The sequence below is a fragment of the Falco naumanni genome, chromosome 2 (genome assembly GCF_017639655.2).
Source record: "Falco naumanni isolate bFalNau1 chromosome 2, bFalNau1.pat, whole genome shotgun sequence".
NCBI classification, from domain to species: Eukaryota; Metazoa; Chordata; class Aves; order Falconiformes; family Falconidae; genus Falco; species Falco naumanni.
Window position 1 is genome coordinate 34653268 of NC_054055.1, and position 13147 is coordinate 34666414.

The 13147-nt window shown below is 44.7% G+C and overlaps 1 protein-coding gene across 6 annotated transcripts in view; it reads right to left on the reverse strand.

Annotated features, from left to right (window-relative positions):
• The window catches only part of AKAP11 (A-kinase anchoring protein 11), a 45321-nt gene extending 33138 nt beyond the window's left edge, over nucleotides 1-12183 (reverse strand). For 5 of the 6 annotated variants that reach the window (XM_040583976.1, XM_040583975.1, XM_040583973.1 and 2 more), the window contains exons 1-2: nucleotides 12082-12183; nucleotides 3719-3826 (exon numbers count right to left, since the gene is read on the reverse strand). In XM_040583976.1, coding sequence (XP_040439910.1) covers nucleotides 3719-3778 — 60 coding nt within the window. In that variant the 5' untranslated portion in view covers nucleotides 3779-3826; nucleotides 12082-12183. Of the gene's footprint in view, nucleotides 1-3718; nucleotides 3827-11097; nucleotides 11593-12081 lie in introns of those variants that run through there. The other variant, XM_040583971.1, reaches the window with a different exon arrangement.
• Between the last annotated feature and the right edge of the window lie 964 nt (nucleotides 12184-13147).

A 13147-nucleotide genomic window follows, 5' to 3' on the forward strand; every position in this document is an offset into this window, starting at 1 on the left:
GAAGAACCAGCATACAAGACTATATGCAGGTCTGGCAGCACACTGATGGTGGCACTACACAACTGAAGAGATAAATAATCACATTTAAAAGGGAGGAGGAAGGAGGTAGTGTGTGTTTTTAAGATCATATTAATGAATATTAAAAAATCAGAACACGAAAAAATAAAGATATGGAAATTAACAGGCACAATACATGCACAGAAAAAAGATCTTATCTATTTGGACTTCCATAGATTATTTACATTGAAATATATGAAGAGTTAACAAAAGCAGAAACATACACAGAAAAAAGATCTCATCTATTTGGATTTCCATAGATAATTTACACTCAAATACATAAAAAGTTAACAAAACCAGAAAAACACAGTCTTTACAAAAAAAACTGTTTCTGGAAAAGAAGAATTTGCCTGAATGCAGATAGCAAAGGGGTTTTTTTTGAGTATAGAGTAGATGTAGTCAGTAACCCAGTAATCAACTTCCTCAAAATTTATCTTGAGACTGAAGTCAAGTATCATCATCATAATTAATAAATTTAATAGAGGAAAAAAAAAGTAAATATGTAGATGAAATCTGATGATAAGTCAAAGTAAGCAGAAGTCACCAGTGAAGAGGAAGAACAGCACATCACACGGGAAGAACTTGTTCAACATGGGAGTATTTTAAAATGCAACTATAGGAAGTACAAATTTATGTCCTTAAAAACTAAAAGCAAGCTTTAAAACAGAATTGTGAATTCACAAGCTGTAGAACGGAAGACCTGAGTTGACTTCTTGAGGTCAATACGACACAGCACTGAAAATAGCAAACATGACCCTAGTACTCATCCTTTAGTGAAAGAACTGACATCAGTCATTGAGAAGGACATCCTATGTAATTGCACGTACAGTAACATCCACATGTAAAAAGAAGATTAACTCACGACAAGCCCAGAAAGTAGGACTATGAAGGATAATCGCTGGAATACAGAGGCTTTCATATAAAAGCAGACTAAAACCATAGTTTACAGAGTTTCCAAAAACCAACGCTAACAGAGGACAGATCACTCACTGTAAAAACATCACGAGGGTGAACATCAGCCGAAGAATAATGACATCCATGAACAAGCAGGCATAAACTTGCTGTGAATAGCTTCAGCCTGGAATTCCTAAGATTCTTAGCTATTACAGCAGTGTGGTTTGTAAAGACTTAAAACCAGCAGTAGGTGGTTTTTTGTTTATCTCTCCTCATTAATTGTGAGACTACATTTATTAAGCTTTTCATATTCTTATCAAAATTGGGCTTGTGACAGCAAAGGACTGGACTTATTTTCAGAGAAATTCTGTAATCCAACAATGAAAGCAAGCTCCCTCACAACCCCAGCCTAGGAGACAGACAACTACATTGAAAACTGCAAACCAACAAGTTTCCAAGACTATCAGTTCAGTTTAAGTAAGGACAAAAGGTCATCTTCAACAAAAGCATGTAACTTGTTTTTATAAATAGTATAACTACTTCCAATATACATCATCATACGGGCAAAAAACCCCTAAAGGAATCTAAAAAGCTCTACTTGCTAAACCTGCGCAATCTTTCCTCACAGAAATTCAAAAGTCACATCTCTCAAGAAATCATATTTCAATCATGAGCACAGATTTCAAACTAAGTTATACTAGGGGGAAAAAAACCAGAAATATCCTCAAATGTGCACAGAGCAAGACAGACCCAAACAATGCAAATCCTCGTCACACCTCTAGCTCAAGTGAGCAATTCAAAGTTTTGCACTGTCCCTTTTGTGGCCAGCAAATCAAGAAGTCATTATCTATGGATCCTTCACACTACACTGGAGGAAATTCTATACTAATCAGTTGCATTAACTATTGTAAACATCTGTTCTCTAACATCCTAAACAACCCAAAAACCTCTAAGATGCCACGATCAGCAGAGAAATCAAGTCCAGTGCTAGAGACATGTTTACTCTGCTCTTAAATAATAAAGCAGCTCTTCCTTATTTCATGTGCTGTAAGATTTAAATGGACTGAATATTCTGAAGTCACTTTGTAAAAATGGAAAGTTAGGCTTTACCAGTTTAGGCTGCACTGACTTTTAAGAGCTACTATTGCAACAATTCTTGTTAAGTATTAGGAAGTGTTATGAAAAGGACGTGAATCAGACTGAAAGCTGTGAAACAACAGAAAATGAAACATTGTGTGATTCTGACCACCCTACTGCCTGGCTCTATGAGAAAGAATGGAAGTTCCACACTATAATCTCAGTAGCCACCCCTCAGGGAAACATCCAGAGGAGGCAGCCACAAATCAAAACATTGGCATCTGCCTGTATGAAAATGCAGAATTCTGAAGAACACCCGAGAAGGGCCAAATTCATGTTCCTAGAACCACACAATCCAGAATGCTCAATGGCAATTAACGGAGTGGTTCTCAGAGCTAATATGGTAGGCAACCATTAGAATCAGTGATGAATCACTGGTCACTATCATTATTAGAAAGATGTTTCTGCAACACAAAGGTCTAAAAACCTGGGGGGTAGGGGGTATCAGTTTGTTTGGGTTTTTTTTTAACTGAAGAGGAAAAACAAAGGGCAGACTAAAAAAGTCCTCTAAAATCCAGTTTATGTTTAGGTTAAGAATGCAAAATGACTATGTAGTTAAAGAACTCTATTTGAGCTGGAAATTTCTCATAAATCAATAACATACGTTTTTATACCATGTGTCTTAAAATGAAAAAGCATCACCCATAATTACAAAATCCTTAATATGTGGCAGTTAACATTCCGTATCAGGACCTGGAACAACAGATTGATTGCAGTTTCTACAGGATATATACCACCAACACCATTTCCTTAAAACAATAAAAGCTGCTTATGGAATAAAATAAAGCTATTTTCATGCAACAAGTTACTTCCTTGCGCAGTTTCTCCTCTTAAGTGTTGCACACACCTGCAAATAAAGAATTTATTAGTAATCAGGGAAGACCTAGAAAAGCACTCATCTGTATTCAACTACCTTGAGAAATATGACTGGATATATAAATTTCTTCCTTCAGGATAAACTGCAGCTTTCATTTGAGTAAGTACTCACAGCAGTTGCAAGAAAAATTGAGGAAGAGTATTGCAGTTCTCCAAGCTGAAGTGACAAAATTTAGAATAAATAAATAAAAGCTGTTGAAAAAGAGCCTACTAATGTCCTTCATAAATGCTAGACGTATTTTCTTTTTCACCAAAGCACTGCCTAGAAGTTCATGTAAACACAAGAATAAGACAGTAAAAAAACCAAGATGTAAAGATACAGATATTACAGCAAGCTCTAACACAGAGTTCACAGAACAGTTTTCAATGAACACATTTTTTTATGACATATAAACTTGAAAAATCTGTGCTCAAAATAAAAGTTACACTCCAAAAAACAAAGCAAATTTTAGCAAGTAAATGCATCATGATTTCATCATCTCACCTTAAAACAAAAGATGAAGACAGAAGACAAAAGCATGCACCCCTTGCTTAAACTACTGTCTCCCAGGTCAACTACACTGAATATGCCAAAGCATAAAGCAAAGGCAGTTTCTTTGCCTCCTTGAAATGTTAGACAACTAAAATTAAAAGAAAAAAAAATTGCAAAAAACCCCAACCAAAACTACCAGTCCACCTGGTTCACTATTAGACTGTCGTGATAAAGACTGAAAAGCTCTGAAATATTTTTCTTTTTTTAAATACAGATAATTACCTTTTTCATGGATATCCTTGGTTTCATTCGATTGCCCTGAGTCCTGGCGTACATATCCATGATTTTACCAATCTTAGTATTCGATGAAAGAAGTCAACCCAAAAATACCTACGAAAAACATTTATACCCATTATTTTGTTTTCCCATTTAGTTTGTATACATTTTGAAAATGCAAGTAGAGAAAACAAGAACCACTAAAAACAATTAAAACGCATTTTAAAACAGAAATATTGAACACCACACTATCCATTCTGACTGTTGCCCTTAAAAAAGTATCGCCTTCACAATTTTTAAAACAATGCATGAAATTTAAAACACACAGCTTACAGTTAGTTCCAACATTTTTCTTTAACTAGATTTCAAGGCTGCACTGGTGGGGTCATGGGAACTTTACATTAAATATGGTTTCACTATCACTGATACCCTGGTGAAGTTTATCAGCAGATTCCTGTACCATACTATGCATCAGAATCACCAGAATTCAACAATTAAAAGGAAAATGTACTACTTACCCACTCAGCCAACTGGCTTATTTATTTGTCAACTGTAAGTACCACGGACAAACACTAGTGACCCCTGTTCAGGCTAACATGTATCAACAACCTTGTTCTCTGGCACTGCCCTGGGCAGTCCTGTCTTTGCTGGTGAAACACAGGCGACCAAAGATGCATTTACCAGCACTCTTACTTCACCAAAGCAGGCCAGAAGCTACCCTTATTGATCTTAAACGTAATCCTAATAACAAGAACCAAAAAAAACAAAACCAAGAGCAATGAAAATCAAACCAAGTTTTGCAAGTTTCCCTGTTTAATCAGCAGCAATGAAAAGAAATAATCTGTTTTGTTTCATTCATCTCTAAATCCCCACAAACAGACAATAAGTATAGGGTATTAATAATAATATTAATAAATGTCTTTTTTAATGTGCTGTGCTTGTAAGTTCTATGAAAGTTTTAATACTTCATCTTTCCCATGGTCACACAATTTAGCCAGGAAAAAGAACTCTTAGACTATCCAAAATAAACCAGGTAAGGAGGAAATGCATGTAAAAATGACTGCAAAACAAAAAACAAACACCAAGACATCAGAGTATAGGTCTCCTTTGCACAATTGCTGGCTGGGTTTTCTTGATCTCATCTCAGGCACATACTTAACTTTTATATGGGAAAGAAATCTTTATATAGGTTTGTTCTTGAGTATACGTAATCTAGATGAGTAGTGGCACCAAGTAATTTAATTACCTTCCCCCTCCAACACCTTTAAAAGTAAAACCTCCTCAAGAGGCGTTCCAGAGAACTACAGGCCTGTCAGCTTGACCTCGGTGCCGGGGAAGGCTATGGAGCAGACCATCTTGAGTGCCATCACACAGCATGTGCAGGACAACGGGGGTCAGGCCCCGCCAGCACGGGGTTATGGAAGGCAGGTCCTGCTTGATGACACTGATCTCCAAGATGACCCACCTAGTGAATGAGGGAAAGGCTGTGGATGTTGTCTACCTGGACCTTAGTAAAGCCTTTGACACAGCCTCCCACAGCATTCCCCTGGAGAACCTGGCTGCTCGTGGCCTGGGCGGGTATACTCTACACTGGTTAAAAAGCTGGCTAGTTGGCCGAGCTCAGAGTAGTAGTGAATGGAGTTACATCCAGCTGGTGACCAGTCACAAGTGGTGTTCCTCAGGGCTCAGAACTGGGGCCAGTCCTTGTTCATCAACAACCTGGATGAGGGAATCAAGTGCACCCTCAGCAAGTTTGCAGATGACACCAAGCTGGGGAGGAGTCTTGATCTGCTGGAGGGCAGGAAGGCTCTGCAGAGGGATCTGGACAGGCTGGACCAATGAGCTGATGCCAGTTGTATGAGGTTCCACAAGGAGAAGTGCTGGGTCCTGCACCTGGATCACAGCAATCCCACATGTGGCTTGCAACAACTACAGACTTGGGGAAGAGTAGTTGGGAAGCTGCCCAGCAGAAAAGGACCAGGAGGTCCTGGTTGGCAGTCAGTTGAACATGAGCCAGCAGTGTGCCCAGGTGGCCAGGAGGGCCAGTAGCATCCTGGCTTGTATCCAAATCAGTGTGGCCAGCAGGACCAGGGCAATGATCATCCCCCTGCACTGGGCACTGGTGAGGTCCCACCTCGAATCCTGTGTTCAGTTTTGGGCCCCTCACTGCAAGACAGACACTGAGGTGCTGGAGCGAGTCCAGAGACGGGCAACGGAGCTGGTGAAGGGTCTGGAGCACAAGTCTGATGAGGGAAGTGGCTGAGAGAACTGGGGGTGTTTAGTCTGAGGAGACTCGGGGGATCTTACTGCTCTCTACATCTACCTGAAAGGACGCTGTAGGCAGATGGGGGTCGGTCTCTTCTCCCAGATAACAAGCATCAGGACAAAAGGAAATAGCCTCAGGTTACACCAGGGGAGGTTTAGAACGGGTGTTCGGAAAAATTTCTTCCCCATAAGGGTGGTCAAGCATTGGAACAGGCTGCCCAGGGACATGGTGGTATCACCATATCCCTGAAGGTGTTTACAAGTAGAGCGCTGCTTAATGACATGGTTTAGTGATGGATTTGGCAGTCCTGGGTTAGCAGCTGGACTTAATGATCTCAAACCTCTTTTCCAACCTAAACGATTCTGTAATTCTACAATTAATACAACAGCAAGAGATTATTAGGTACACCCATTCACATTCCACTTTGATTTCAGTTTACCCTCATAAAGATAAACTTGCTAGAGTCCGAGGGAAAAAAAGTTACACTGATGTAAATAAACTCCAATATTTTAATCTCTGGGGCACAGCATCTCTCTTAACTGGATATCTGAAGTTTGGAAAATTCTGACAATAGCATGAAGCAGCTAGGTCCATGTTAGATTACATAAATAATTTATAAATACAATAAATACAACTAAAAAACTCAAATCGTAGTAAACTTCTGTGGGTGGAAGATTAAAAAACACAACATGTTTAAACACAACGTGTTTTTTAAAAAAAGCCATGTATACAAGAAAAAGAAATGCATCTCGCTTTTCCCCACTGCTGTATCTTAAATGACTAATCCAGTCTGTTAATCTAATCATATCAGGGAAATACCCTTAGGAATATCCTTGTTCCAAGAAGAGCCATCTCTATGAAAAGCTGGTTTCTCACATAGGGTCAAGTCAATTACTTGAGCTCTATGTTTTTGGACTGATCATTCCTTGCATTAATTTTAATAAAGCCCAGCATAGCAAAATCATGGAGGTGACTACAACCATGTTGGATTCTGCAGTATTTACTCACTACTATCTACAGTAGTAGATATTAGTGATACAGTACTATTTACTTATACTATCTACAGTTGTGCTGCCTTCAGGCAGTAGGTTAAGTCCTTTCTTATGGCACCAGCTAGTAAACTCTGGAGACATGAGCATCAACACCGAGCCATCTGCACTGTCACCTACCTCATGAAACCAACAGACTTGTAAATCACAGTACAAAGACTGAGAGAAAGATGCTGGACAGAAACTGTGCTGATTTATCAGTGTAACACCATAACCATTTTGTCCTGTCTGCATAGTGTCATTCAGTACTTGAATTATACAGGTTCTCCCCATGACCTGTAGCACCTCAGCTCTCCATCATCCATTTAAAAGAAATCTGAAGGGTCCCACTTGTCCAACAATGCAACAAAACCTGAAAGTGTCTTTTTAATATACAAAAATACTATCCGTTTTCAAAAGAACAATGGTCCAACCAACTGAGAAGTACCTAAACATTAAAACTAACTGGAAAGGAAGTGGAAGCACTGACAAACAAAACAGCCTGGAAATATCTCATTTCTTGTGTAATTAAAACCTACCCTTTAAAATTATTTTTACTTCTGCCTACTGTATAAACTTAATTTCCTGCTACTGTAAACTCAAAAAGGGGGGAATAATGAAAGAAGTATCAGATGTAAGAGGAACGGGAGTTTCCTCTCACTGAATACTTACCAGAAGACACTCAAACAGAAGAAAAAAACTGATCATGCAAGTAACAGATGAATACTGACACAAAGTTTAACCATCCCTACCCTTCCACTGAGTTGGATCACCTTAAACACATGCAGCATGGGCAAGAAACAGGAGTTGAAGGTCACTGTGCTGCTAGAAAGCTACAACCTAGGTGCCATTACTGAAACATGGTGGGACGAATCCCATGACTGGAGTGTGGTTGTCAGTGGCTACAGGCTGTTCAGAAAGGACAGGCAAGAAAAGGAGGTATGGAGGCACTGCCCTCTATATCAAGAACCAGATAGTGCGTGAAGAGTTGTCTCTGAAGAATAGCCACAAGCAGGTTAAAAGCTTATGGCTAAGAATTAAGGACCGAGGCAACAAAGAGAGTGTTATGGTTGGCGTCTACTACAGGCAACTTGATCAAGGGGAGCCTACTGATGAAGCCTTCTTACTCCAGCTACAGGATGCATTGTGCTTGCAGGCTCTTGTCCTGCTGGGGGACTTCAACCGCCCTGGCATCTGCTGGAAAAGTAGGGTGGCGAGCTGTAGGCAATCCAAGAGACTCCTGGAATGCATTGAGGATAACATCTTAAGCCAGGTAACAGACAGCCCTACCAGAGGGAATGTGGTATTGGACCTGTCAGTCATGCATACAAGTGAGCTAATCAGTGATGTCAAGGTTGGAGGCAGCCTGGGCTGTAGTGATCATGTACTGGTGGAGTTCAGAGTCCTGAGGAATATGGGTCAGGTGAAGAGTAAAGGCAGAACACAGAAATTCACGAAAGCAAAATTCCAGCTTTGCATGGAGTTAGTCAACAGATGTCCCTGGGAAACTGCCCTCAGGGACAAGGGAGCAGAAGAGAGCCGGCAGATCTTTAAGGACACCTTCCATGGAGTGCAAGAGCTCTCGATCCCCAGGTGTAAGAAATCAGGAAAGGAAGACAAGAGGCTGGCATCGGTAAGTTGAGACCTGCTCATCAAACTAAAGGGCAAGAAGGAAATGTGCAGGCAGTGGAAGCAGGGACAGGTATCCTGGGAAGACTACAGGGATGCTGCCCAGTTCTGTAGGGATGAGGTCACGAAGGCCAAGGCACAGCTGGAGCTGAAATTGGCAAGGGATGCAATGCACCAAAAGAAGCGCAGCCAGCAGGTCGAGGGAGGTGATTCTGCCCCTCTACTCCACTCTGGTGAGATCCCACCCGGAGTACTGCATCCAGCTCTGGGGCCCTCACCACAGGACAAACATGGACTTGTTGGAGTGGGTCCAGAGGAGGACCACAAAAATCATCAGAGGGCTGGAACACCTCTTCTATGAAGAAAGGCTGAGAGAGTTGGGGTTGTTCAGTCTGGAAACGAGAAAGCTCTGGCAACACCTTATTGTGGCCTTTCAGTACTTCAAGGAGGCTTATAAGATGGGGAAATACCTTAGCAGGGCCTGTTGTAATATGACAAGGGGTAATGGTTTTAAACTAAAAGAGGACAGATTCAGACTAGATATAAGGAAGAATTTTTTTATGATGTGGGGTGGTGAAACACTGGCACAGGTTGCCCAGAGACATGGCGGATGCCCCATCTCTGGAAATATTCAAGGTCAGGCTGGATGGGGCTCTGAGCACCCTGATCTAGTTACTCATTGCAGGGGGGGTTGGACTAAATGACCTTTAAAGGTCACTTTCAACCCAAACCATCCTGTGATTCTATAAATCCACTTTTCCCGCGATTTGTTGAGAAACACCTTCCTCATCAGACCATGTAATAAGCATTTAGTTAGCTTTTCCAATCTTGTTTGAATATATGTAAGGAACAAAATCAAATAATCAGCTTAAGGAAATCCAACAGGAATTCTGCAATGGATTTAATCTCTTTGTATAAATTTATCCTATGCCTAGAAATTATTAAAAGTCAGTGTGTATTGACAGTCATTAGCTGACAGAAAGGAAGAATATCTTTTTTTCTGTAAAGTACAGAAGTGCTGAGTAAACCTCTTTAATTGCTATAAGGGCATTACATGTACATGTGCACACCTATGTTAAAGGTATACAAGGACATGTGGAATTTGAACTGTACAGGCAATAAATCTGAACGACATGTTAATATGTTCTTATTAGATTTCCAATAAAAGATTCTGGATGATGACAACAGTAGATCTACGATTATGTCTGAAAAAAGTATCTTTGTAGTACTGTCAATAAAGAAGATCTTTTAAAGAAAAAGTATTATTTTCCTTCAACACAATGACCTGAAGTGGCAAAAAGTATTTTGCTACAATTTGCAAAAGCCAGGTTTATATCAAATACTGGGCTTAGAAAGACTCACTCCAAATACAAAATTTAAAAGTATCTTAAAAACAACAATATGTACTTTTATAACCTTAGCAAAACAATTGCTATCGAAAATCAAATTAAACAAGCCTACACCGACAAGCAGGCAGAACAGTCCAATGGATCCTTCTCAATTTCTCATTTCTAATGATTTATCACTTTCACTAATTGGGTCGGCAGTCCTGAAGAAGTCCATTTATAAAATGACAAGCTGTCTTGACCACATCCACACTAGCGGGTGCTTAGGGGTGGGCAGGGAATACATCATTGTTGGTCAGCATTAATGACAGTTATGAAAGGTTGCTTTTTCTTGTTTGGTTCTAATTGTTTTACATCGCACTTCTGTCACACAGAACAAACTTCAATAATTTCAAAAGAATCCTTCATTTTCTCTGCCTAGATCATCACCAAAAATCACGCCCACCCTTCCCCCTAGTCCTGGGTCTGGATTCTCAAATACATCCTGGGAAAAAATATTACTTGATGCACTAGAAATATCCATTAGTCAGACTTTGTGGTTTGCTCAATTAACTTTAAGTTTCTGTACTTTATTCTGTTGTGTATCTTGTACATAAACCAATTGGGGGGGGGGGGCAGGGTGGGGGGGGGGGTAGGGGTGGTGGTGTACTATTCTCTAAGCAGTAGCTTTTTCTTAAGAGAACATCCTCTTAAAACTTCACCAGGGAACACCTTGTTTAGGAGGTACTTTTTGGTTTTGTTTTGGTTGGTTGGGGTTTTTTAAGATTGTATCATATCAAAAGATGAACAGGAAAAGGAAATAGTCTCATGTATTTTATTATTTTTCCACACCGAGCAAGAATTTCTCCCCTATACTTTTTCAGCTGCCAACAGATCTTAAAGAAGCCCTGAAGGATATGAAATTACAAGGCATCAATCAAGATGGCATCGTTCAATTACCACACCTCAAAGAGTCACCTTGCCTGCACCCCAAGAAATACTCCTGGATGAATGGGACCAATGTTATTTAAAAACACTTATTTTCTCAAGAATTAAGTAAATATTGGCAGTATCTATCATTAAGGCTAACTACAATTCTGAAAAAATCTTGCAAATACGAAGCAACGTAAGACTTACCAAGTGTAACATGGTTAAACTGGGTGCACTGTGTCACTTCTCATTTTAGTACCACTGATCTTTCGCGGACACAATAAAAGTTGTTTTTTTCCTCCCAGCCTCACTCTGGCAATCTATCAGGGCATCAGTCAGAAGCCTATAACAGCGGATCTACAGTTCATAGCCTTTTGGTTGCTTTTTTCCCCCCGGTGGACATCGGGGGAAAAACAGAGATAGGTACTTCAGTCGTAACAGACATCCCCTCAGAAAAGCCAAGAAAGCAGACGAGCAACACTCGTCGTTCCTCCTCCGTTCAGTGAGGAAAGGAATGGGGAGGGAGGGGGAGGAAACACTTTAAAAGCGCGATGTTGAGACCGGGGTGAACTTCTTTAACCCGTGCGCATCAAGCACAAGGCAACCGCCGCAGGAGGCAACGCCAGCACACCCAGCCCCCGCACCAACCGCAGCACCACAGCGCCGCTCAGTCCGGCCGAGCCCGCACGCAACCCCGGCCGGGCGGCCCCCGGCTCCCCGCGAGGCCGCCCCGCCGGCGCAGGCCGCCGCGCCCACCGAGGGGCGCTCCGGGCAGGGCGGGGGCAGACACGGCGCGACCGCCCCACGCCGCGGGGCCCCAGCGCGGCGCTGCCCGCCCGCCGTCCCCGCTCCGCGCCGCGGCGAAGGGCGTCCCGAGCGGCGCGGCCCCGCCGGCGACCTCCCCTCAGGTGCGTGTGCGCGCCGCCGCGGGGACCCGCCGCGCCCGTGCGGAGGGGTGCTGCCCCCGGCCACGCAGAGCCCGCGGGGGCAGCGCCAGCGGCGTTTCCTCCCCGCGGGGAAGGGCGGCGGAGGATGCCCTGCCCCTCCTCCGCCCCCCGGGAGCGGGACACCTGTGGGAGCGAGCCCCGCCCGGCAGGCCGCCCCCCGCCCCGCGCGGGGACGGCAGCGGCGGGCCCCTCGGCCCCCAGCAGCCCAGCGGGGGTGGGGGTGGGGGGCGAGGGCGCCCCGTACCTGGCTGACTCTTCAGTACCCGGCACGCGCAGCCATTTCGCCGCCACAAGCAACGGAGCAGCCGCCCGGCCCCGCCACCGCCGCGGCGCAGCGACCCTCGGCCGCCCCGCCCCGCCCCCGGCTGCCCCGCCCCCAGCGCGCGCCTCCGCTCTCGCGACGCTTCCCACCAACCCCACCCGCCTGCCCCGGGCAGGAGGCAGGAGGCCGTCACGTGGCGGCTGTCGCCGCGCTCCCATTGGCGGGAGCTGGAGACCGCCCCGGAAGGGAGACCAGTGGAGGGCGGGGTCGGATGGCCGCGCGCAGTGGCACCTCGGGGCCGCGCCCGCCGTTCGCGGCCGTTACTCGGCCTCCCGCGGGCAGGGCCAACCCTCCCCGCCCCTCCCCGCCCCTCATCGCCCCGCCCCGCGCCCCGCCCCGGCCCCTGCCCGAGCCGCGCGTGGCGCCGCCTGGTCGGGATAGGGGCGCGCCGCTCGGCCTTGCCAGGCTCCCTGGCAGAGCTGGCGCAGGCCGGGCGGAGCAGCTCCCCGCCCGCAGCGCAGCGCCCCCGCCGGACCCCTCCCGGTGCCGCCCCCGGCACCACTGTGGGTCGGCGCGGTCACGGTCGGGACCTGACCGGCGGCACACGCGTGGTGTGGCACAGGCGTCGCAGAGCCCTGGGGAGTCAGGGGGCCGGCGAGCGGTCGTGCCCGCCTCGTCAGGCTGGGCCGCAGGCCTGCCCGCTGCTGGCTCAGGAACATCTCCCGGGCCAGGCTTGCGTGGCCGGCTGGCGTGGCTGACTGGCGTGCTCAGAGCAGATGGGTCAGAGGCTAACGTCTGGGTTCAGTCAGATGAGGCACAGACGCGGCTGAAACTTCCACACCCTTCCTCCTGTACCACTCATTTTTAAACTGCTGCCAGATTCCTGTGTATATCAGTTGAGCGACTTACCCCAGCAAATACGCAGTCAATTTCAAATCCTCATGAGTTAGGATGGAGATGTGTTTAGGTGTATGTACTGTTGGGGCCTGAGACTTCCATTTGTATGGAAATGGTAATCTCGTGTAGCTTCCCAACATTACTACATTTC